At 36.1% G+C, this 27571-nt stretch overlaps 1 protein-coding gene across 4 annotated transcripts in view; it reads left to right on the forward strand.

The window, feature by feature from the left end:
* Positions 1-27571, forward strand: part of LOC117420412 (basonuclin zinc finger protein 2) — a 289953-nt gene that overhangs the window by 182547 nt on the left and 79835 nt on the right. Inside the window, exon 1 of one of the 4 annotated variants that reach the window (XM_059031730.1) lies at positions 13034-13148. The exons of the other annotated variants lie outside the window; for them this stretch is intronic. Coding sequence (XP_058887713.1) covers positions 13137-13148 — 12 coding nt within the window. The 5' untranslated portion in view covers positions 13034-13136. Of the gene's footprint in view, positions 1-13033; positions 13149-27571 lie in introns of those variants that run through there. 4 annotated transcript variants of the gene reach the window in all.

Here is a 27571-nt window from a genome sequence, read left to right on the forward strand (position 1 = left end):
ATGTTGATGATAGAGTAGCACGTGACAGTTTTACTTCTCTCTCTTGCGTGGTTTGTTGTAGCATGTTGATGATAGAGTAGCACGTGACTGTTTTACTTCTCTCTCTTGCGTGGTTTGTTGTAGCATGTTGATGATAGAGTAGCACGTGACTGTTTTACTTCTCTCTCTTGCGTGGTTTGTTGTAGCATGTTGATGATAGAGTAGCACGTGACAGTTTTTTCAAGCATCCATATTCAGACGGTGAATTTATTTTGAAGAATATCGCTTGATTGTTGCATCTATGCATCCCTGCTGTAGTGAGTTACTGGAATTTAGTTATTAATCAAACAACAGGTTAAATTCTCAATTGTATGTTTTGACTACACCACCCTCAATAAAGGTGAGGTACCTATTTATCTCCTGCACAGGTATTTAACTGGGCAGAACATCAGTGACTGATAGGAAGTATACAAAACAACAAGGAGGCAGATTGCAAAATAATTGAGCGTTTATTGTTCAGGTTCACAGTAAAAACATGACCTAGACCCTGAAGTATTCTGAAAGTTTTAGTTATTGTTACATTTGTTGCTCATGTTCAATAGTGATAGGATTTACTTGAGGTAACACCAGACTTTACATAATAGTACAGTCAATTACACAGCGTCACACACGCACAACCCGATAACCTTCACTGTCTATAGGCTATGCCTCGCTGCAAAGGTTCTTAGTCACTCAGTCGGCTGACACCCTTTAAACATAAACAAATAAACAAAAAAGAATACAGACTGTACCGTCTTTGTTTCGAGACACAAAGAACAAAAAAGGTGCGTTCTCCCAGCTCAGGAACGCCGTACAAAATAGCCATTCTCTCGTTTTTTCACTGTAGGCTTTTTAAAAAGCTAAGCAATAGACACAGTGTGTCGGATCTCCGTGGCAACAGATCAGCTGCAATTTAACATGCAAAACAAGTACAGTAATACCTGTCAACTTATGAAAACACGAGAACCAGAGGTCTCCTTCTGACTTACTGCACAACTTTCTCTTAACAAATCAATATAATAATTCTTACATATACAGTAAATAATACTTTATTCTTAACTTGTAGCCTATTAGAATCTGATATAGCCCTCATCAACATATAAAGTAGCCTAAGACATTTTCGCAGGTTGGATTGGGAAAATAATACTAAATAAATAAAGTTGAAGTTTATGTTAAGATTGGTGATCTAAATAATCCGGAGGCAGAAGATCTTACGCGGGAGTGTCCCGACGAAATCGAGACTTCACAGGAATGCAGCCGAGAACGTGACATAACGGGATCATTTTATCACATTATTTATTAATAATGTACATGGGAGGTTGTTGGCTATATAATCGTGTCACTGTTTCATCAAACAGTAAGAGATAATTATAATGAAATGATAATTTCATGCCCTTACACTCTGCACCTCTCTTTTCCTGGCAGCAACTTTTTTAACAGCAGCCATCTTGAACATCATTACATTAATAAAGTTGTCTTCGGTAAAGTGGGTGCTGCCGATGCAGCTGCTGTTGGGCTTACAGGCGCGTAGCGTCCATTGAGGCAGCCGAGGCGGTTGTCTCAGTAAAAATCGGCTCAATTCTTAATTGTGAAGACGAAAAAAACCAAAATGTACCCACTTTTTTTTTTAAGAGTGTAAAATATATATATATATATATATATATATTATTTTTAATTTCTTCACATTACTGTGATCTCGGGCTGTACAGACACTGCGGTATGTAAAATTCGGGCCACGAAGAAGTTTCTCATTAGTCAGTTTCCCAAGTGACTGTACTCTGGTTTACAGTGCAGCACTAACATGAAACAGAGAAAAAACCAACCAATTACATTTCTTTCTAAAGAAGCCAACTCTTGATAAGAATCAATGTTAAGTGAATTTATCATTTATATTGTTGTTTTTCCCCTGCGCAATGTGATGTTTAGCTGCAATACGTTTTGATTTTGTTTTTTTTCTCCCATGTAGAAATGTTTTAACGCCAGCACAGCAAAAATCCAAGTACCTGTTTTTATGATGACATTAAATGTGTAGCTAAACCGGGATAGCTGGCTGTATGTTTTTTTTTGTTTGTTTGTTTTTTCTCGTCACCTTAACTGGACAGTCAGCTCGACCAAGTATCACCCTACCTGCCATAGCATAGCGTTTTATTATAGCATAGTGGCTGTGTATTTGCATGTATAGCGACCCGGCCTGTGCACTAGGCAGCACCGGGACCTCTGCGACCGGTTTCCCCCGCTTGAAGTACTGTACTACTCCCTGTCGTTGATTTATATTGACAAAAGATTATTATTATTGTTATTTTTGGTGAATACCTTTTCAAAAGTAATATAGAGTCATACAAATATTGTACATGAACAGCCATTATATGGCTTAAACCCAGCCGTCAGAGTCCAGAGCTCTAACTACCACAGCCAGGGCCTGATTAACCGTTTGTGGGCCTGGCGCCAAACAGATTTGTAGGCCCCCATTTGTGGAACCATTATTACATTTTTTTTCATCATTTTCTTAGTCACTTGTTCCTTGATGTTTACTCTCCCGTTCTGAAACAGTGCATGCACAGGCAATACACCTGTAGTGTACACTCAAAACACACTACTAGTCACTTTCAAAACGCTCTCAAGCTCAAAACATGTTGCTTTTTACAGTTAAGGTATTACATTTGTATTTTCCCCAAACGTTTTTCAGCTAAAGCGAACTGAATTAACTAACATAACAATGTACTAATAGAAGCTGTAACCATACAAATTACTGTATATCAAAATATCGAGTTGAAATACAAAGCAATCAAAAAATAAAAATTACCAAAATTAACTATACACATTAAAGAAAAAAAAAACAGTACTACATACAGAAACACACACACACACACACACACACACACACACACACACAGACGAAATACAGTAAATTGGAATCTATGGCTAATGGATGCATTCTTTCAAGAATACTGGTTTGAGTTCCTTTGCTTCAAAAACAACAATCATTCTCGAGGGATTACACATTGTTTTCGCTGTACAACATGTTTTGAATATGTTATCTTGTTTAATACAACTTTTTTAATGAACAAAAAAAAAGTTTAATATTATAACAAATAGTAACATACTGATGTACATACTGATAGAATGTGTCTATTTTGTCATCACCAGTCCCAGCAGTGTCAGCACCAGTCCCAGCAGTGTCAGCACCAGTCCCAGTGTCAGCACCAGTCACAGTGTCAGCACCAGTCTCAGCAGTGTCAGCACCAGTCACAGTGTCAGCACCAGTCACAGTGTCAGCACCAGTCCCAGCAGTGTCAGCACCAGTCACAGTGTCAGCACCAGTCACAGTGTTGTCAGCACCAGTCTTAAGTCAGCAGCAGTTACCAGTCCCAGCAGTGTAAGGCAACTTAAATAGCAGTGAACCAAATGCATGTCAATAAAGGTATGAACCCATCTACTTATTAATATTGATGTATATTCTTGTCCTTTTAAAATAAGTGTTTTTGCTGGGAGATAATTAGTTTTAATCTTTGAAATAATATGGGTCATCAAATTTTAACATTAACATCATCATCATCCAAGGGACTTAATATTGCCTTGCAGTTTGCATGAACAGTCTCCAGGCTTTATAAGATGATAACTTTTACCTTTGTAACATGAACAGGATCTGCAAGAGGTTTGTTCAACTTTTTTTTTTTTTTTTTGCCTCAGTAAAAATCTAACCCTAGCTACGCCCCTGTCTTAGCATCCCAATCCCTGGTCCTCCTCACGAACTTCACCCATTGCCGGCATTGTACCAGCTTTTTAGGAAACTCGTGGAGAGATACCAATGGCTCTGCTGTGTTGGAGCAACTATATATTACACACCTATTTACCATGGTATCTCTCCCCTGGGTGCGTTGTGTTTTGGTAAGCGGTAATGCAGGAAAGCAGCAGGCGGGATGGTGAGTTTGTTCTGGTGTGATGTCATGCATAAATTAGCAGCAGCTTCGAGTGAGCTGGAGTTTTCATAGAGGTGTCAACTTCAGAGTTGTTTTTTATACACTTAGCATTAAAACCTATACATTAAAACTACACCGATACTTTTATTGACCTACCAACAGTACTATTCATATGAATTCTGAAAAAAATGAAAAATCATTGCACCCCACCTTTAAATCCTAAAGCAAGTTGAATAGCGGAAAATCATAATTTGTTTCCAATGAAAACTTTCTTCCAAGAAAACCTTTGGGTTTGAGTTTAAAAAACCACGCTTCCTTTTAAACATTTGCTAAGTAAAAAGTAAAATCTGCCCTTCTAAATGTGTTGGATTTATGTTATGAAAAGTATGCACCGCAAAATAATAAAATATCATTCCAGACATCACAGAACAGCTAAGTGAGTTGATTTAAAAAAAAAGAAGAAATTCTGCTATAAACTAATGTTAGACATATTTGCAATTTAAACTAATTAATGTCAATTGAATTAACTGTCAAGCTATTTATATAACACTTAGGGCTTGTTTTTGGTAACTATATTGAGTAAATCTCTGATAATAAAGCTCTAGAACTAAAAAAGCTAATCATGTTTTTTTTTCATATTTACACAGACAACATAACATCACTAAGTAAAACAGAACAGCAGATTTAAAATTGAAAAGCTAAATCAAAGCAGATTTATAAATTGATAAAAGAGACAATACTCAGAATCCTCTAACCAGGCTTTGGAAATCAGGCCCTAGGTAACTTGCTGAGAAATTATTGGTGTCCCTGAATATGTAAAGCATCAACTAACTGTCATTTTTATTGTCCAACTTTCACACAGGCCAGATATGTTTATTACAATTTCCTGCATCTGATTATCTTAAATTGTGCAGTCATCACGAGACTGTTCTCATTAAGAGCAGTCATCTGAATCAAATATTGCCAGAAAAATACAAACAAAATGATTTGAGTATAAAGTGGGCACTAAAGTTGGGAATTCCATTTACTACCCAAAAAAGGCAATATTTTTTCACTCTATTGCTTTTATTTTTTTCCTTATCCTGATAGAAACTTGCAGTGTGTCTGCACCTAACTTGCTCCCCTTTTCTAAGAATTTGTAAACCCAATGAGACTGTTGAAATCTGGCAAAGTTTGTGCATGTATCTTCCAAAGCCCAGCAGCATTGATACCATTAGGTCAGTCAGAGTACAGGCTGGAAGTAACTAATCTTGGTTAAAAACAAACAGGCACAAGAGATTTGTGATACCTTTCTTTTGTTTATTTATATTTTTTGTTTTTGTTTTTCTGGACAAAGTTATTCTACTTTTCTTTATTTAGTGTACAGCCCTGACCCCATGGTTGCACTCTGAAAGATTTCAGAGACATTATTGAAAAGCATCACCTAGCTGCTGAAAGGTGACTGGGTGGCACTAAGGGTGTCATTTTATACAGGAAAAGGCTGCCCAGGGGAGTGGGAACGTCAGTAAGACTGTAGGGTAACAGTGATGGAGGGCTAGCAATAATAATTTGACCTCTTTTGCAGGTTAAGTCAGAGGTGCTACAATTCCCACGCAACTTGTCTGTTCAAAACCAGGCTTTTGGCTTCGGTTCCTGTCACAGGGTTTATTTTCTATACCTTACACAAGTCCTGCTGGTTCTCAGAGCAGACTGGCGTCCAGTGACTGGTGTGCACCTCAGTGTTCCCAGCGAAAAAGGCCACAGGTTTCTTTTAATTGATTCATTCTACAAATCTTCTAACTGAAAGTGGATGTGTGGCTTTGAAGAGAAGGAGAATGTGAGGCAGATATATTGTCGATTTAATGAATACTCAGTTTATGCTACAAATCCACAGAAAACTGTTGATTTGTCAATGAAACCACTGTCAGAACAATTCAACAGAAAAGTGAATACAAATTTATTGCGCAAAACAATCATTTCAACAATTACTTAATTATAGTATTACACATTTTAAACGTAACACTTAGAAAAGGGCTTACCATTTCAGTTTAGCAGTTCTATATACAATACAATTATACATTAACATAATGTAAAAAAGAAATTTCCACATTAACATCCCCCTTCTAATTTTTCACATTTCTTCTGGACAGGTTCAGGAAAAACAGCAATTTCATCATTACTTAGTAATTCTCCATCAATTACACAGATGTTAGATGTAAACTCAGCTTTTGTATTTCATTCATTTAACCATCATTCAAATACGCATAGCCCACTTACATTTTGCCTGAGTCTCAAAAACTGATCGCTGGCAGTGATATTTAGGTCTTCATCAGTTTTAGGTTTGACAAAACGGTCAATAATTTTACTTTCCGTTGCTGGTTCACATTTCTTTGTTTTTTGCATTTTTATTTTTCAAATGACACTTTCGTGTTCTACACCTAACACATAGTCCTCACTACTATCTTGACAATTGTGTCTATGTAAGTGGGATTTCAAACTCCAAGGAACTCATGACAACATTTCCACAATGTGAGAGACACACATTTTAACTGTTTGAAGCGTAACAAAAGAGCAAAAAACAAATCAAATTACCAAATAAACAATCAACTGAGTTTCATTATCGAAAAAGTATCAATTCGGAAGAAATGTTTTAAGTGGCTGTGGCAAGCTGACCTGAGTGGTAACGTCAAACCCAGAAGAAACACACACAGCACTGATAGTGAAATGTGAATGCACTTGCTTGCATGTTTTAATAAAATAAAAAGTTTTAACAAAACACAAACACTGAACAAACACAACGGCACAATGGCCAAACAAACAGACACTAACGAACAGTGGACGAAACAAATGGGTATCGTGCTGGTCCTCCCAGCACAGGTAGCAATTGTTTTAATTCTAGTTTTTTCTCTCCTGACTCTCCTGTTCCTTCACCCTTGAACACACCAGCCCCGAGTGAGTGACTCATGCATCTATATATACAGTTGTGCCGGGATTCAATTACTAATCAATCATTCACTTGAATCCCAGCACGTGAACTAATTTGTGCACTCCCCGTGCTCACATACTATTACATACTTTATCTGCATGTGAAGTGATTGTGCAATCCCCGTGCCTAAATACATATTACAACACTGATGCTACATAGCCCAATTTATATTCTGTGCACCAATATATATATACCCCAACAATAACACACTACATACAACATATAACACAAACGACACACACCCTGCCATAATGGCATAAACAACTCAAAGTGTTGAATTGGTTAGAAAAGACTCCCCATTTTCTCATGCCTAATGATTCAACACTTGTCGGTGTTTATCTCTTACATATAAACACACTAAAGGGTTTACTGGCTATACTGGGTTGTGGTGTTATTCAATATATAATATAAATTGTTTTGTTGCTTATAAAGGGGCACTGTATTTTTGGATTGGATCCACCGAGTCGAATTGATTGAAAATGTGGGCAGGAGAAATGATGACTTTAGACACTATAGTTTATGTCCCTTAAAATTTTAAACATAATACATTTGAAAGCTTAAAAAGGGCAAGTAACTATTGAGTCTTCATTTCCATTTCAAGGAGTATCTTAAAGTGGATGAGAGCACTGAAGAGATTCCCTGTTAAAAGTGTTGCCGTAACTCACCTTCTGAGTCTCGGGACCCCTCGTGAGAGCTAACCCATAATGCAGTGCTTTCCAGCCCGTACCTAGCTTGTAAATCCAGTATTCAGTGCAGCTGAAGCTATTGGCATCTTAATGTCAGACATTTTATATGTTCAATATGAAGATTTTTTTTTTTTTTTTTTTTTTTTTGCATTTCACAGTAGGTACAGTACTTTGGTAAGATATATTTTAAAAAAACATGAGCTCCTGGTTAATAAACAGGAAAATACATTTTGCAACATTTCCCCAGAGTGAAATAAAATATTAAAATATATGGAGCCTGTTTGTAACTTATATTGCTAATTAGTTTTAAATCAGTTAAACGGAGCGAACTGATGGATGTTTATTAGATTAAAGTCAAAATATACATAAGGATGACGTAAAACAACAATGTTGGTAAACAATTTAATTATTATGTAGTCATGTTTCTGACATTTTGTAGATATAAGTAATTCATTTTGTCTTTCTATTGGTAAATTCCAAAGAGCCCAATTATGGTCTGTAAATTGCTGCATAGTGTAAAATACATATTATATTTAATGCTGTGGGAATATTTAAATTACTTGCCTTCATTATACAAATATCTAAGCAAAGTCATCACAGGGGGCTGACAAGATAGGAATCAAGCCACTATAAAAACTGTGACTAAAAAACAAATTAGCTGTATTGGGATTTGCAGTCTATCTTTATGCATTGGTTAGGAATGGGAGTACGGCACAGGTTTGGAAACCTCACGCTACTTTATAGAAGGTATTCAACAGTTTTTCTATCAGAGACAATAAAATAAACATTTTCTTTAAGGTAATAGGCAATTAACGTCTGTTTTCTCTCTGAATGGGCATAGTCACAAGACAAGAAATCACATTAGCACACTCTGCTTATACCAATCTGTCAACACTCATGGCTGAGAGGGAAAACCTGTGGAAGGAGGTATGATAAGAATGAATGTTATTTCTAATGCAATACATATTTCTAAAATTTGGGTCAACATTATATATGTCAGGTCAGGGGTGCAAATTGTTTTGTATATTGGTGCTAAACTGTTTTGAAAGTTTAGCAGCAGAGAGCTTACTGGTGCTAAATTATCAAACCCACCCTAATCAAGCCGCCCTCACAACTTACCACACCACACAAACCTTCTCTCCTGTGTATGCGGATGAGTGTGTGTTGGTCATGTGAGTAGTCCAGACCCAATGAGAAACTATCATCATCTATGGTTGCTAAGGAATACAAATAAAACAAAAATGTAAACAATGTAACATGTCTGCTGGTGCCAGAATTTAATGTTTCTGGCGCTACATGAGGTACCCTGGCGCTAGAATTTAACACCATAGCGCCATTTTTGTACCCCTGCAGGTGTGTAGATGGCAGTGAGATTGTGGTTATCTTTCAGGTAAACCTTAAAATTGACTCTGGAGATTACATTTAAGACAAAAAGAATGTTCCAAATTATATGGAACATTATATGAGTGAAGTCTGGTAAGAACACATAGTAAGTATGATAAATGGATGAGAATGATTTCAAATAAGAGCAGTTACAAAAAACGCGAGTACGGTTACCTATAAGAGTAAAATCAAATGCAAGATACAGTAAGTAGTTATAGTTAGGAGCAGTAGTTGAATGTGGCAAGGTATGGAGCAGGTCAGTGCAAGTACAAGCTGGTGCAAGTAGTGTGTTGTTGATAACAGAGCCAAGTCATGAGTAGCTCAGTAGTTTCCCTGTAAAACCCACTGTAATGACATTTACCAAAACATGTTGCGATATTTGTAAATAAGCTGTTGTAGTAGTGTAAGATTGGTGCAGTACCGCACTATTAGACTAGCATAGAAGGTAGGTATCATATTATGCCAACTGGCCAATGTCTATTTATTTTATAACCAGGATTTAAAAAAAAAAAAAAAAAAAAAACATTGATATATAGAAGATACCATTTACAATAGTACCATGGCAAAATAGCTGCTGAATCTAGCAACCAACATTTATTATTATTCATTTGTGATAAAACCAAACAAAAACACCTGACTGTCAGTCAGAACATCAAACAAAGTTCAATTTTCATTACAAGATCTCCAGGAACGGCCCGTATTATAAAAGTTGCCCAATATATTCCCGGACGTTTGTGGGCTGCCCCTCCAAGTGTACAACTGTATAATGTGCTGTCCCTTTACTCCCCTGTCTCAGAGCTGGCAGCTGTAGGTAGATAGATGAATTGTAGGTTCCATGCAAGGTGGTGTGCTGCTCAAATGTAGGCCTTAAAATGGTAACTGTTGGAAACAGCGTTCACTATCCTATCAAAATATCCTTGTTGTCACTGATGTGGTTGAAAACAGACAGACGCAAAATCTAATTGAAGACATTGTGAGATGAAGTATAGACACTGATTTCATGGTCTGAAAATGTTTTACTTTGGAATCATAACGTATCCTTTTTTCTTTCTTTTTTTTTTTTTTTTAATAACACCAGAATTTGTTGCACAACTTTGGCAGTGAATGTGGTTATGGATTTCATTTTAGCATTTGGCCAGTGGTGTTCAGTTAGTTTATTGCAAAGTTTAATATGTTTTTATAGATCTCTATTGTCTGAGCTGATTTTATTGTTTCACGCTTTCACTGGATTTTTATTTTTAATGAAGGCAGCGGGGCCTCATTGTTTAACTAGCTTTTTGGCTGAATGATCTTGTTCAGATAAGTTTATTAACTAAACTCAATTTTATGAGAAAATTAAACAACAATGATGTAAAAAAAAAAAAAGATTTATGAAAGTATGTATGAAAAGCCTTTTTGGCAATACATCTCAGCGTGGGGGTGCCGTTTCTGACAGACAAAAATTGCTTTGTCTCTAAATTGTTCAAGACTAAACCTGTCGCAGCCATGTGAGTGTAAGTGTGTCTGAATGTTTCTGATTTTCCCCTCAGTTCAGCACATCTGAGAGAATGTTCTGGAACTTTGGAGCCCTGTCAAAACAAAGATGGCTAAACTGTTTAAAAGGGACAGGGTCTAAACGGAGGCAGAGAAAAATAAGCCCCTGAGAAGGCAGCTGGAAATATCTAGTTTGTGGTTTCCCAGTACAGCTGGTTTCAGATGTGTCGGCCTTGTTCTGCACCCCTTGCACTGCCAAGGCGAGAGTGTCACAGCTGGTAATACTTACTGTGTTTGCGGTAAAGTGTGTGATTCATTAGCTAGAACTGTGTGTTTTGCACTAGTTCTGGTCATGTTATTGTTAGGATGTGGTAAAATCATAAATAGGGGATGCAAGGGGGAAATATGTGACTCGTTAACTATGGGCCAATACTAGTTTCTTAAGATAGTGTGCAATAAAAAAAAAATCTGTCACAATTTGTAGTGCTAATGACTTAATCCTATGATATCTGGATGAGTTACAATCATCAGTCAGTGATTTTATTATTATAATGTGCTATCAACAATTATTGTGAACAAATAACAACGACCAACAATGTCAGGGATTTACAAAAAACATAATTTTTTTTTTTTCGTTTAATGATTTTCAGATACTTTTGTACACATTCATATTTTTTTTTGTGCAAGATGAGGCTACATTTCTGATGACCGCTAATGGACGTGCAACTTTATGTAATAGGATATAAAAGGTAATATAGACTAATGTAGACTGCATAAAGTATACTGTGACAGGGTACTCATGTCACATGTGTGGGTAACTGCTGATTATTATTATTTATTTCTTAGCAGACGCCCTTATCCAGGACGACTTACAAGATATCACATTATTTTTTACATACAGTTACCCATTTATACAGTTGGGTTTTTACTGGAGCAATCTAGGTAAAGTAACTTGCTCAAGGGTACAGCAGCAGTGTCCCCCATCTGGGATTGAACCCACAACCTTCCAGTCAAGAGTCCAGATCCCTAACCACTACTCCACACTGCTGATATGCGAGACAGAGAGACATGGGAGTTGGAGTTGAAACACCACTCAGGCGCGCAGGATTTATTAACACAAAAGAAAAAGTAAACAAACAGGTCATGTGATGCTACCAGCCATGGTAACGCACAGAGGACACATACAGTAGACTGTACAAAAGTCCAAATAAAACACAGCACAACAACTACAAATAAAAGGTGCCACACAGGCTGAGCGCTAGCCTTACTGAACGAGGCGTCCTGCTCCAGGAGCATGCTACACTACGTAACCCTCGCTATACATTACTCGGGATCAATATGCCCTAAACTAACCTACTTATGAGCCAGTATTCATTCGACGACTCCTGCTGCTTCATACGGCCTTGGCTGGGCATTGCCTTCACAAGTACCATGTTGCAGTTTAAGGGTTGCGTAGCTGTAGTTCCTGCAGAGCGGACATTCTCCCTCTGTAGCATGGCATTGCAGTCCCCACCAGATGTTTTTATGCTGAAGGACACGCAGTCGAGACCCGCCCATTTGCTGATTGAGGACCGGCACAGCCAATCACTCGCTGCTCTTCCTCTCAACCAAACCTAGCAGACAGCAAGTCTCAATCAAGCGCCCGTCTGTAAACAGTCATTTTATCAAACATAACAACTCCAAAAAGCACACAAAACAAACCTGTTTCCACATATAACCAACACACCAACACTAATGTCCCCATGTGCAGGGCAATCGCCCTGCTACATATACCTTTAAATATTGTTTTAAAATTGTATAAGCTCTTAACCTCCATACATTTTTGACATGGCAACAAGACTAAAAGATTATTACAGCAAAACCAACTGCACCAAGTTTTGAAAACCGCAGTAACTAATATGTTCCATATTGAAAGGGACTAGTGTTCGGCATTGGAAACACACGATTCCTGAGTGATTGAAAACAGACAATTCCAATATGGGAAAGAGAGTTAAAAGCAAAATATCCAGTAAGTCCAGTGCTTATCATTTTAGTCTGAAGATCTCCCTACATTAGGACAAGCTGCCTATTAAGACTATTTTACTCAGTCCCTTGGTTGGTCAGAGTAAAAGGATTATACTTTGTTTATGTGACTGCAGTGTTCTTGTTTTTTCTTGGGAGCTGAGATAAAAGGGTCACTTTATTGTAGCTGCTGTGCTTCACAGCAGGGCCATTTAAGGACTTATTGAATGAAGCATAGCTGAGCATTGTGTGCCTATCGAATATAAAAGTGGCCTTCTTGTCCCCACTCCACAGTTCTCAGCTGCAAACCTGCCAAGACTGCAATGCAAAAAACTGGCAGGTATGTAACTCAGGCTGAGTAAGTGCTGAGCGGTGTCATTAACACCACTATCAGAACCCCACCATCGTGTCACAACTCGTCCCTCCAGTATCTTGTATGATGGTGATGACCTGTGGCACTCAACTGCCATGTCTCCACTTCAGCCCGGTATCTGTGAACTTTGTCAGTCAGATAAAGAGAGCGCAGGAGTGGACTTGTTATCTTAATGCAACCGTCGCAAGCGAAAATGCAAAATTTCCCCACCCCTCGCAGCCAGAGAATGCTTGCAGAGGGACACACGCTTGTTTGTACCTCCCAAGGAAGTGAGCAGGGATAGTCTGAAGTTCAACTTGTGCTAGAGTCCGCTACTAATGCAGTCTGAGGTAAATAGCCTTTCAACTTATTTAGTTAGTTTTAACCACAGGCATCTATTACTTTTATATGTTCCTAAATCTGTTTATTAAACAAATGAAATCTGGAGAGGCATTTGCACAAGATGTTGTTCTGATCTCACTATGTTGGTGCTTGTAAATATCATAAACTTTTCTGATGAGTGTTTATATACGATTGAAGGCAACCATGAGCTGGTCCACATAGTTGCCAGCAACGTTAGCCTATTCTCTTTTATTCCCTGAGTGTCTATCAGGAGACAAGAAAACATGTATTTAATGTTTTTTTTTTTTTACACAAGTATATTTAATGTCAGAGTATCAAAATCCAGACCTGTTCACATATTGGTAAATCGCTTGCAGAGATTAAAGGTATTGCATATCTAGGTCAGAGTGATGGAACTTTTATAACCTGCAGAAATACTCTGAAAAGGTTGCGCGCTGGAAGCAAAACAGTTTAGAAGATCGTAGGAGGGAAGCTGCCCATTTGTGAAAGTATGCAGGTAAATTGAGTGGTCAGTGGAGGGGTTTTTAAAGATATTTTGAAGAATCGTCAGGGTTGAGCTTCTGCCTGCAGTGCGGCTATGATTCTGGGGATGTATAGTCTCTGCTCTTCCCAGTAGTGTTCACTATAGGCAGCACTGTATACAGTTTCCATATTTTATGGTCTTTGGTTGTATTCTGAGGCAACAGTAGTACTTTTACTGTTAACTGTTTGCAGTGTTTTTTTTTTTTTTTTTTTTTTTATTCCACAAGATGCAGCATCCCGTTCTAACTGCTAAGTAAAGACCCTCTGCCAAGAATTGTTTGAAATAACAAAATCACATTTTCACTAGGATGGGAAATACAGCTAAAGGGGTAGATAAATTGTGTGTCCTAAAATATCCTCATTAAAAAGCAATTGTTATTGTTTTATCTAAAAAATCTGGTAAGTAAAAAATGCATGTTTAACTATTTATAATCAATATTACCTGAACTATTGTTTGAGGACTTGTCCCTGGGATGGGGACATGACATCAGGGTGCTAGTTGTTTGAGTAGAAATAAAAAATACAGTAGCCTTATACACTACCCTCCAAACAGTATTTGGGCTGTGTTGGGAATGCTTGTTGAACAGTAGTTTCAAAGTTTTGTAAGTTTTAAAATAATGTTAGCAAAGCAACCCTGTTGTACTCTCGCTAGTTAGAAGATGTGCTGTAGGTCTTGTTGCAGCTCAGAAATGATGTAGGCCTCAAGTTGCTATGCGACTCAATGGGATGGGAAGTCATTTAAAAAAAGATGGTGTTGTCAAAGAGATGGTGAAATTCAAGTTTAGGCGGAAGGGTAATATTATTTTATTGCTAGACATTTATTTTTGTGAAGCTAATTGAAACAATGGAGAGAATGGGAGGTAACAGGCATTTGTCCTTTGGAAGTGCAGGTTTATAGATTTCTAAAGTCTGAAAGAAAGATGCTAAGACCGTCTCTCGTTTTTTTCATTTTTTTTTTTTGGAGGTGTGGCTATATGTTTGATGACATCTGGAAGTTAAAGAAACTCTAAAAGGCAAAAAGAAATATAATTGATTGTATTTCTCCTACAATATGGCTGCCCCCCCTTCTTGGCATCCTAACATCACATCTCCATTCTTGTCCTCCAATTGCTGCACAGCCACAGGACCTTTCTTAAATGATAAGTTTACTTTCCTCTGCATTAACTTAGTCTATTAGCGCAGATCGTTGTGGTTGAGATGCTGCCCAGATAAAGTCGATAATGTTTCTAGATGTTTTCTCTTTGAATAATGCATTTTCAGTAAAATTGAATAGAGCAGCTGTGTGTGATCAGAATCCACTGACCTCTCCTTATTCCCTTGACTTTAGCCTTCACTGCCATAAGTGTTCTCCTCCCTGTGCTCTCTGCTTATCACCCAGGGAGGTTCAGAGCGGAAAAAAGCCACGTCTCGTTACACTGACGACAAAAAAATTACAACTAATGATCACTGGGCTCATTTTCTATATCTGTGGGTGTGGGGGAGAAGAGCAATCAGTGCAGGTGGCCTTGGCATTCGGGAGTTTTCTCTGTCATTAGGAAAACGGAGCGAGAGAGAAAGAGGATGACTGAATAAGGGCAAATAGGATACATTTATGGCTGCTCAGTACGATGCCTGACAACAGTGTTGTACTGTAAATAATAAATGAATATTTAAATTGATAATACAATATGTACACGTGTTCAGGCCTGTATTTATTGTCATAGTGCGAATGTAGCTGTAAACCACACAATGGTTAATGGTTTAAGTCACTTTCAACTAATCAAATAACCTTAAAAAACACTCTTCTCAGTTTTATTTATTTCTGATATCAGTTAAAACATACAATATAAAACCAGATGGCAAGGAGACTAAAGGATCTGTTGTTGTTATTATATCTTTTTGGTTTTACACCTGGCAAACACAAATATGCCATGAAATCATTTTAGGCAAAATATTCTAATTCTGTGTTTGTCAAAGCATTCCTTACAGCAGCCAGATCATTTGGGTCAGAGGTAATACAGGTTCTAGTGTTTTTAACATTCTAATATAATACATATACTTTCGTAAAACGTCCCATTTCTTTAACATTCTTCGGTTCTGTTTACCTTGGTGATGCTTCATCTTGCTTTCTTTCTTTTTTTTTCTTTTTTTTTCTTCTTAGTTTTTACCGTGGTAGGTTTTGAGAGCAGGGCAGCATGAAGGAATCAAGCAGTACCTCAAATACATAATAAGGTTTATATGAGCTTGTTTCGGATCAGCAGTTAGTGCAACTTGAACCAGGATCAAAATCTTGGTATTTGGAGACAAATTATTTCTACGGTATGCAAATATGTTTCTCTGGCTTTGTTATGTATAATAGCCCTTGCACATGTGCAGTGATTTTAAAAACTGCAATGTGTGTGGTAATTGTCAGTTCTCTTGCGGATACACAAAACAAATTAGAAAAAGAAACAAAAAAATAAATTAATAACCATAACTTCATGCAATAAAAAAAATAAAAAAAAATGCTGATTGGCAGGTGAGCAGTATGCCCCAACTCTAAATTTTATGAGAATTATTTTCTGCCGACTCGGTTCATTTTTCTATGATTATTTCTTTGCCAGTGTGAGGTACTATAAAACACCCAGTGAGACTGCCAAGCCTTAGAAAAACTGCATCTTTGTAAACAAAAAAATTAAGACAGCACAAATGTTCAGAAAATAAAAGAGGCATGCAAATCCAATTTGATCGCTTACTGCTTTCCTCCCGGGTTCTGGAATCCAGACTCCCTGTGATTTTGTGACATATTGAACCCTCTATTTTTTTCAATCAAGACCATCCTGCCCTAATCCCTTAATTACAGCATTTAAGGTCCCTGGCATTCTGGAGAGGATAAGTCTCTCCTTCTGCATAGGTGAGTGTAATTGAGCCTGGCGTTGTCCAGGTTGTGGCTGTCCACCATCTGTGTTAGGAATGCACAATCCCAGACAAAAGGATTGGCAAAGTCTTCTCTCTGTCTGAACTCCAGCGCCTCAAGATAGCAATAAAACACCTGGACAAAATCAGCAGGTGACTGCAGGGGAAGGGAAAGATCAGTCACAGCCCCTCGCTCCCCCCGAATGCTTTGAACATTACTCCGGACACTCCCGGCTGTCACAAGGCTCAGTTTGATCCCTGGGAGCAGGATTTTTCCTGGAATAGCTGGGAATCTCTGGCCACATAACAAAAGGGGAAAAGTATTTTTATGTGTTTTTTGTGTGTGTGTGTTATAATGCAGTATTCTTGACCAAGTACAGCACAGTACAATTACCATACTGCAAAATGTATTATTATTTATTATGGTTATTTGAATTTTTTATTTAGCCCTGAATCTAGTGCTCAATCACACAATTCTGGCAGGTGCCATGAGTCCTCTCTTCTAGCCTACTTTAAGTATGACCTAAACACCATTTGTCATGAAGTTCTGGTCAAGATCGGTGGTGATTTTGGGATGTGGATAAATGTAATCTGGAACAGATTATAACCCATTGGTGAAAAGCATGGAAGGCTAGTTGGTTATTCCAATGGATATGTTGTAAGGAATGTTTTGATCATATAGCAGATATGTACAGTCTTACATTTGTTTAAAAGGGCATCGCCAATCTATTTTTAATGTATTTTTCTTTAAGGATGGAACTTGATGCCTGATGCTTTTTCCAGTCGACATGCAATAAAGATTTAAAACAGCCATTGAATACGTCTGTTAAAACGGACCAACACAAACTCTATTAGACATCTGCAGAGTATTGCCCATCCTGGTTGTGCCCGTGAGTGTTGTATTTTGGTATCTAAGCTGCCTTGATTAGCAATGAAAAATAAATGAAAAATGGATAGGGGGCTTGTTTAGCATTCAAAATATTATTTATCTGATATGAAAAACAGATTTATTAACGACAAAATAGTTTTGCTAGTTCTACAGCTTTTGTTCTTGTACAATGTCCTGTGCTCTTTCCCAGTTTAAAACTAGAGAAACCAAGGCTTCTGTTTACAACACAGAACAATTGAAAAACACTTTAGTAATCAGTAGATCTTGTAGCTGCAGGTCCAGAATTGCATTTATAGCTGGAAGTTGTTTTTGATACTTTTTCTAGATGGAAAAAGGTATAGTCACCTTGGCTTCCTTAAAATATTTTACAACAAAAAATATCCTGAAAGTGTGCGGCGATGATGATCACGCCATGATGAATAATCAATTGAAGAAGGTACAGTATGTGTAACACTTCCATCACATTTCCTCTTGTTCAGCTTTAAGAAGCCTTTTCAAAAGCAATGTTTTTCTGGAGTAGTTCATGGCAATTAATATAGACAGAAACACAACAGAGAAACACACATAATATATCACTGCAGGATAAGTAATAACTAAAAAATTAAAATAACGGGATAATTTCAGAGAATACTAAGATAATAATCTAATAATACTAAGAGATTAAAATGGTCAAGCACATCATTTTTTCAAATTGGAGTGCCTGTTACATGACAGAATTCAGCCCCTATTGTGCATTATATGACTAAGACCTTTATGTATCATTTTTTTTATAGCACAGTTGTTTTTTTTAATACCATTTATTTTATAATATGACTTGTTTTTAGGATATCTTGAAACAAAACCCTCTTTACAGCAGTTACCGCATAGTGTAATATTTCTTAATACTTGCCATTTAAGGTTTAACTTAAGTGCTATATTACAGTACATGACTGAATGATACATGCAGAGGGTACACAGGTTTCAGTATTTTCAACTTCTTTGTTAATGGTGAATTGATTATATTGCATCAGTTATTTTTTTAAGGCTTATTTTGTATTAAAACATGATCCTGTACCGATATCTACACATTTCAGAAGTATTTATTCATTGGCACCCAAATTGGCTCCATTTTTTTAATGTTTACACCCGGCTGCTCAAATGAGCACTTTTTTTGTTGATAATTTCACCCTGGTGCAAAAGTTGCATTTAATGATGCTACTGTTCAGGAATGTATTCTGCAACCACATGTTCACCTTTGCAGTGACTTTTGACACCTTAGGCAGCCACCAATGATGATGAATTACTGCACAGCTCCTGACATTCTCACAAAGCAAGCCCCAAAGGCAGCATTTAACAGATCCTTGATAGCAGGCCACTGTAAAACGTGGGTATATCTATTTGTCGTAGTGCTCAGGTTTGAAACCATGGTCTGCCTGTAAAATCTAGGTGTTCAAGTAGTAACTATCTTGTTATCTATTTTCCAGTGCACAAAAGACAGCAATAGCCAGCCTTTGACACTTTAAATAGCCTTTCTCTACAAAAAAAGAAAACTGGTTGTAACAAAAACATGTACTGTTGTAGGGTTAAACAGTGTTAGTAAAAAACAAAAATGTTCCAAGCCAGTATTTCAATGTTCTCCTTTCTCCTTGTTACACATGGGACATATTTGCCATTTGTTTCACATTAACCAATGATAGTTACTCTGCTTCACATTATAGAACATTATTAGCATCATAACCTTAAGAAAATAAAGCCAGGCTTCTACATTTAGTTTCCCCTAATTATTTCAACATCGCTGCAAAAAAATGTTTTATTATTATTTATGTTACTATAGGGCCACCCAAAAATGTTTTGGTTTGCTGTAAACTGATTGATTTGTAAAATTGGGAAAATTGGTAGGAAACTGTATTACATTTATTTTGGGTTTATGTATTGAAACTGTACTGGGATAAACTAGTTGTACATGTTATGCCTTTTATAAAAATACAAGATCGAGTACTCTAGAAGGCATACAAATATTGGGTGAAAAAGGTATTTTAATGAAGGTTACAGCAAACCAATATATATATTTATATCCCCCTTCAGCCACACGTTTGTAATTACATTTGTCCTGTCATATCTGAAAAAAACACATATGCATTATACAGTAGATACATAGATAGGAAACTTAACATGGTACAGTCATTCACACAGTGACTGAACGGGATCATATTAATAAGATGTTCTTAATAACATATCAATAAGATGTTATATTATATTAATAAGATTTTGTATTGTGTTTGTAGTGATCGCTTGTAGGTCATTTTGAGCAGAATATGTTCAGAATAGGAAAGGAGAGAAAATGATTGTCTTGGTTTATCTGAACGTCAGCAAGCCTTCAGTTAAATTGATCTTAGTAATTGTACCTCTTAGCAAACATACTGCTTAGCATATGTAATACAGTAACAATAGGGCTGAGTTACATTTTTCTAGCCAACTTCAACATTCGGGATATGATGTTTCATACTTTTTTGTCCAGGAAAAACAAAACAACAAGGCACAAAGGCATTCATTAGTAGCATCTAGGAAGTCAGCAGTAGATTTCCTACAGCAGTTCAGTCTTACTTTCAGGGGACCCTGCTATCTCTATTATGGTTCTGAAGATCGCTGATAGCAGAATGCCCCGCTCCTTCAGGAAAGAGCTCTGAGCATCTGCCCCACTTGCCTTTGAGCCATAGTGGAAACCCTGGCTAGACACCTGAGTGACTAATTCGAAGTATCTGGCAAGACAATTGATAACAACCTTCCTCTCTGTGGTGACAAACATGTTTATTAACATAATCCAACCCGACCACAGACATATTGTCCATATTATAGCTTTGGAATTAGAAACACTTCCACATAAATCATCAGGGGGCCCCATGTTTACTTTCTTTCTTGCTTTGTTTCTTTTATTCATTCTTTCATCCTTTTGACAGGGATGTGGGTAATTGCCTCAGCAAATGAACTGTTTGTGTTCGGTCTTATGTTATATTATTTCAGTAATTGTACATATTCATAAACCAAGCAGGATTTTCACCTTGTTAATAGAAACGAGAAATATAATTACAGAAAGAAAAAGTTATTAGAAGGTTCTTGACATGGATGGCAGCAGAACAGACAGCTTTGTTTTAATTGCTTTATTAGACAGTTAAGTATCTCATCAGCTGTCAGGCCGGCCTGTTAATAGGGTAAAAGCACAATTGATGGTAATATTTTGTTGGCATATAATTTAAAAAGAAGTAAACCTTGTTGCTGTGAACCAGGAATGTGAGCTTGGATAATTCAGCAGTGTAGATAACATTTTCAGTTTGGGGGGTTATGTACTGTATTTCACTGTATTTCACCAACTTAGTTTCAGTTTAAGGCATTTTCACAAAACGAAAGAAAGTCACAAGCAACTACTTTAATTAATGGTGCTTGATCTCATATTCATGAAACTGTTCAAGACTGTTGCTGGTTAGAAATGTAATCTTAGTTTTCAGAACATTGTTTTACCTAAGATAATGTTTATTAACACTTCAAAAAACAGTCCTTAAGAAAACACTCCTAAGAACTCGGCAAGGGCCCAATGTTTCAAAACTCCATTTAGAAGCCATTTAAAGCTGCAGTATTTTATAGCCAGGCTTCTTTAGTGGAGGGGCTTTGCCTTTTGTCGTTGTTTGTCATATCTGAAAAAGACAATACAGAACAAAAATAAACAACTTTAATAGCTCTAAATGACAAGTAGAAAAGTAAATAAACACAAGCTTCAAGGCGGCAGTATGAATATAAACCAGGGTAAATACTGGGCAGAAACTCAAAAATAAAAAGGTGTTTCATTAATTAAACTAGAAAGAACTAAACAACATCCCAGGCTTTTCTTTTTACATCATTACTATTCCTTTATAATTAAAGATTACATTACTGAAGTAAGAAAAAATATATGTTTATTCTGCAGGGCTTGCATTAACTGCCCCAAATCATTTATTTTTTACATGAAAAATGAATTCCAATTTAGAACCAAGGAGCCCAAGCTACAACTTCAAAAGGCATATATGACTAGTATTAGCAATACTGTTTTATTTATCATGTTGCTATTTAAACTTCATCTTTGGCAAAAGAGTAAATAGTAGCTCCCTAACCCGAGAGCGAGACTCTCAGCAGTCTTGTCTGCTTTTACAATTTGCATGTGAAACCTGCCAGCTTGCATTACAGAATGCTAACTGTGGGGAGCACGGAGTGCGGAGCACAATGGCAAATCCTCAAGGGGTTTTGTTGATGTAGTCAACCACTAGGACATCTCAGCTCACAAAAGGAGATCCCCGGGTATGCTAAGCAGGGATGAGTCAAAGATTTAGATTTTTTTCCCTTCTCTTTAAGTTGTAATTGATGACTTTTGAGCTAAATATAAGGCACACATTAATAAACCTGTTAATTACTCCAGAGCTTTAGCTCTATGGCATTTTAATAAATCATTACATGATAGAGTGAAGAACGATAGTAAATACCCTTGTTCAAGATTTTAATATTTTTTTTACATTTTGATTAAATGTAGTTAAATACACTATGAAGGTGAGTAGAAAATCAGAACCTTTTGCCTATACCTAATTCTAAGATAGATGTTAACATAGTGTAGATCCAGGCCAAAAAAGAGGTGTATACAAAGCCATTGTAAATATTACACGGTTAAGGTAAAGTTTGCAATCTATAGTCCATTTAAATTCTAAATGCTGTGCCATTTTCGCAAAATAAATATTTATTTTCGAGTGTTACTGCTTATAACCTTATAGCCATAACATTTTCACAACATTCTTATGCTGTCCAAGATAGATCAGCATGAACAGGGATTTATAGAATATTTCTATTGATACCCCCATACCCCTACCAGCACAATACAGTCATTCTTAAAAAGTTGGCAAATGTGACATGAAAGAATATAGTTAGTATCCAAGTTGTACAAAACTTATATGGGTCTAGCCTGAGTAGCCTTACTTGAAAGAACAGTTAAGATGAGCCTTCTCTACACAGGACAGTACCACAGCTTGTCTCAGCTTTTCATAGACATATCATGTTAAACCAAGGCTATATCTCAGCGGCACAAATCAGTCATGAAGCTAAGTACCTGTATCAGCTAACTATAAGGCTTGACCAGTCAGTTACTATAAATAAGACAAAATCTTAGCTCCCCATGGAAAAACAGCCATTTCAGAAACTGGCATTTCAATGCAGAGAATGCTTTATTTAATGGCACACATATTTAGACTGTAGTCCAAGACCACTTTATTGCTTTATGTTATTCTGATAATCATAATTCTTGATGGGCAGTTTGGAATAACAGTGTCAGATAAGGAAACAGTAGACTGTATGGTACTAAATTGCAGATCACAATAAATTTGTAGTTATTTACTAACCCCAGGTGCAATTTTTTTTAAAGGACTATTCAGAAGGATACCTAGCCAAATCAGATTGACAGGCAGAGCTGTCACAGGAGTTCTCCAAAGATGTTGCTTATGTTTTGTGATAATAGCATTTTGCATTTTATAAGAGACATTTGCTGGTCTCTTATAAATAGCTTTTCCGACACTTACATCTGACAGATCTACCCCATTACCATTAAAGTTTGTACAGTACTTTTCAAGATTACTCATGACTTCATGGTAATGTTGCATTGTACCCCCTGAAAATACATTTTACTCTCTCAGTGTCAAAATTAGAGGGTAAGTTACAAGCAGACCCAAAACCTTATCTGGAGCGCTGGCTACAGATACCATTCTGTTAATGAATAAAAAAGTAGCAATAAAAATGGGTTCAGTTCCAAATAAATGAAATCATTATTAAGATTTTAGATGTATTTGTTTTTTCTTTATGATACACATTTCAAAGTTTAAAACCTCTAGTAACCACTTAAACAAGCCTGTCTTTGTGCAAGGTTTTCTAACACTGGGAGATGTGAAATACACTATATACACCCTCAAAGAAAGACCTAAAATGCCGTGTACTTCAGCCGTGTGCTGTTATGATGACCTTCGTGGTTTAAGTAGTGCTTTCTGCTTACTCTAAAATAAATACATTTATGTGGATGCAGATTATTACATTTTTTATTGTATTTTGGTATCAATGTTTTAGTTGCCCAGATCAAAAGGGGGGTAGTTGTTGGTTTCTGCTTATCTTGAATGTGTTCGAGAAAAAAAGTGAGCCTTCTGTAATTACACATTTGTATCACAAATTCCTTTTGGGTTAGTACTTTAGCAGAAGAGATAAATTAAAATGTATCAAAGTGTAACCCTACTATGGGGACTTTTTACTAATAGTAAATGTGTTTATGTTTCTTCCATGCTTGAGTGTTTGTGTTTAATTGTGGGCAGGTTGCCATTTAGGCTGAATTACAGTTGACTGTATCTACAATAGAAATATACTTCACAGAGGAACCCTAAAGGTACTGGTTAATGAGTTAAAAAAATATTTCACTCTGTAATAAAATGATAAAACCTGTCAGGTTAATTGCATAGTTACTGTATAGACCATTTGTAATTTTAACCTTATATTGTACCTGGTGCATTAAGTGAATTCTGGTCAAAATTAAGTACTTTATTGTTATAGCATTGGTTTCCTGACCCTGGGTTATAATTTTAGTAATTATTGTTTTTAATGGAATATAATGGGGATGCTGTGGGCAGTTAAACATAGCCACAAATAAAATGTTTTCAGGTACAGCCATAACACCCAGTGAAACTATTGTTAATGTATAACTTTGGATTATTCATAATAATAATAATAATAATAATAATAATAATAATAATAATAATAATAATAATACATTACATAAAATAAATATTCGTTTAAGTGTTTGCTCTTAGGCTTTGGAAAGCATAAAATATAGTTTGATCCTTCCTCCTTAAATAGAATACTAAATAAATAAGTCTATTAAATTAATTTGAATCATTTGCAATATAAATAACATTAATCTATATCATGTAATATATATATAATCACAATGAACTACTTTATTTTATATTGTTAGAGCTCAGATCCCAGGATATTATTTTAGTAATGAATGCATTTAAATGTATTCACTTTATACAGGGTTAGTAAAGTGTTATCTTGATTTTTCTATATAATGTGATGAGTACCTTTATTAAAATAAAGTGATAAATAAAATGTGCTTAAAAGCTAATTTGCTTTTAAATCTAATAGTGACCTTTTATATTCTAACTCTTGTTGCCTAGGTACATTTCTTTTTAAACACAATCAGAATTTTTTTGGATTTGTGTATTATTCTCCAAAATCCAACGTAATTTCCTTACCACTTAACATTTGGTTTAAATCAGTTTGGCTGCTAAATGAATTTAAACTCAATGTAAATCCCTCTCTTCAATACAAATCCTTTAATACATATTATGACTCCTACCTGCTTTTGTCGTGTTTATTGATTGTTCCTGGTCCCCTTCCCAGCCCTGCTACCCCAGCAGCTCTCTCGCACCGGAGAGGGTCTTTCATGACCTGTCAATGCAGTCTACTAATTGGTCACTTGAGGGGCTTCCTGGGGAGGTTCTGTCTCTCATGAGCACAGAGGCAGTCTGAATCTTTTATTCGAACTTCATACTCTGGCATTTTTTTTTCTTTAATCACATCAAAATGCATAAGGACCAATATACGCATTTACAACAAAATTATTTAAATCTCTGGTCTTTTTATTTATTTTGTATTAATGTGAATTATCAGTGTAATTATAATAATTATACATATTACAAAGCAGTACAGTTTTCAGTCATTGTATTCGATAGACAGTAAAATCAATAACTTAGGTATTATTTCAGCACTTGTTTCTTCTTCTTCTTCTTCTTCTTCTTCTTTCGTTCTTTATATCGTCCCCTAAAGTCACAGCATTAATATAGAATAAGCTTCATGTCAATCAGCCCCTTACATGCACATTGCCTGAAAATGACACGCTTGTTTTACACAGCACAAGGAAACACTGGCATGCACAGTGTACAACACACATTCCAGAATGCTTTTTAATGATTACATGGAGAGTCATGGAACAGTATTCACAGGCAATTAGAAAATAAAAGGCAGTTGTTTATTTTGTTTATCTGTCATAGCTTTACAGATCCTGCGTGATTACAGCTAATTGTGGGACCCTAAACAGCTATCAGCGCGTCACATACTTTGATGTCGATTCCACTGTAAGTTTAAAAAAAAAAAAAAAGCAGTTATCACAGTCAGTAAATTGCTAACACCTGTAGGTTACTTGTCGACTCTGTTTGCCTTTCTCTTTCCAGTTTGATACAAATTGTTTCACTTAGTATGTGGAGAAGTCTTTTGGGAGCACGCTTATGCAAATCATCATCTCTCACTGCAGCTAAATCTGTGCTAAAAAAAATATAACAGAGCCTTATTCTGAATGTACAGTACATCTTCAAATGATTAAAATCAGCAAGGTTTGCAATTCTTACATACTAGATGCATTTTCATTTTTCAGATTAGGTCTAGATAGGCTGTAATAATATATAATAATAATAATTTTAAAGATAATTGACTTATTTTTAAATTGTAATGCATAACTTGTTTTTTTTCCTCAAAGATTTTGTTTAATGTGAAATAATAAATGAAATGTTGCTCTTTAAAAATGCAGCAGTGTACCTGTTACTGATAACTGCAAGAATGTATAGAAATTTAGAGCAAAAAAAAGACTGTTATGATTAGACTGCTGCATTTTTACAGTATTTTACTGGTTTCTTTAAGCGTGTGTGGTAAATTTAGGGGATCCCAGAGCAAAGAGTTGTGTTTTTATTTCTTTCAAGAAACTCAAATTACATGAGAATAGCAAAGGGTAAACAAGATGAAGAAAATTTGAGAAGAGGGTGTTCCTCTTCAAACTAAGCATTGAGTTGTATGTTTTGCTTATAGTTTTAACTCAACTGGTTACAAAAAAAGAACATTCAGTGTCTCATTTCAAATATACAACTTAATAGAGATCATGTGATTGCAGTGCAGATAGAGCAGTTACATTCAATTAAAATGGCCTGTGAAATAGGCCGACACATTCAATTAGATGCTGTCTTAAAGTGGAGAGAAAAGAGAAGCTGTGCCATTTCATATACCTGCCAATATTAAAAACAACAAAGGTGCAAAACAAGAATAAAACAATGACATTAACAGCCTTGCTTTTCCTTTCTTTTTTTTCCTACATACATGACCACATATCTCATAGTAATTTTGTGCTGGAACAAAAGCTTAAAAAACCTGTCCCAGACGGCCTTTAATTGATGTCCTTATGGTTCTCTACATGATCATCATGCCTATAACATAAACCAATATTTTGCTTTAGTCGATCTGTATAATGTAATGGTAATAAAAAAAGTATGCATATTCCACGTAGGGAAATGAATTAATTATCAAATAGCTCATTAATTAATAAACATATTAGTTGAAAACAATGTTAGTGAAAGGGCAGCCCTGATGTATTACCTGGTCAATATCTATTGATGTTAAGTGGGAGCTTTCTGCAGTGGGTTAGTGTAAATTATAAACAAAATCTCTATTCTCCCTCACACACATCTGAGGAATAATGCATGTGGGTTACTGCAGGGCTAGCACTGACATCGATCTGTACAGAGAACCCGATTCGAAGTCTGTGTTAATTGCATATTGTTTTGTGTACCTGTTTTTTTTTTTTTTTTTTTGTTTTTTTTTGGTAATTAAAAAAAAAGCAACTTCAGGTCTTCCAAGGTTTCTGCTAGAAGAGTTCATTCTCTGTGTCTAACCTACCAAGCATCCCCAGCAGACAGCAACTAACTGAATATGCTTTGTACTGACACTCGGAACCGTAGACTTGCATTACCTGAAAGGGTGCATGTCTGTAAGGATAATCTCTTTGTGGAGACCAGCATTTTCATGAAATAAAAAGCTCCTATAGACTCCTATAAGTCAAGTACTGATGTTAGAGTTGTACTTGCCCATGGCATTGCTACAATGGCTTCTTCAATAAATTCAAATGATACATTTGGCAATTATTTGGCAATTACAAATATTTAACTAAGGTCAGGCTTATTAAGTAAACTACACTTACAAATAAACTAATTATAATAAACATAAGAATATTTCTGGGATAAACATGCTTTAGACAAATATCCAAAATGTTAA

Source organism: Acipenser ruthenus, chromosome 1 (assembly GCF_902713425.1).
Source record: "Acipenser ruthenus chromosome 1, fAciRut3.2 maternal haplotype, whole genome shotgun sequence".
Lineage (NCBI taxonomy): Eukaryota > Metazoa > Chordata > Actinopteri > Acipenseriformes > Acipenseridae > Acipenser > Acipenser ruthenus.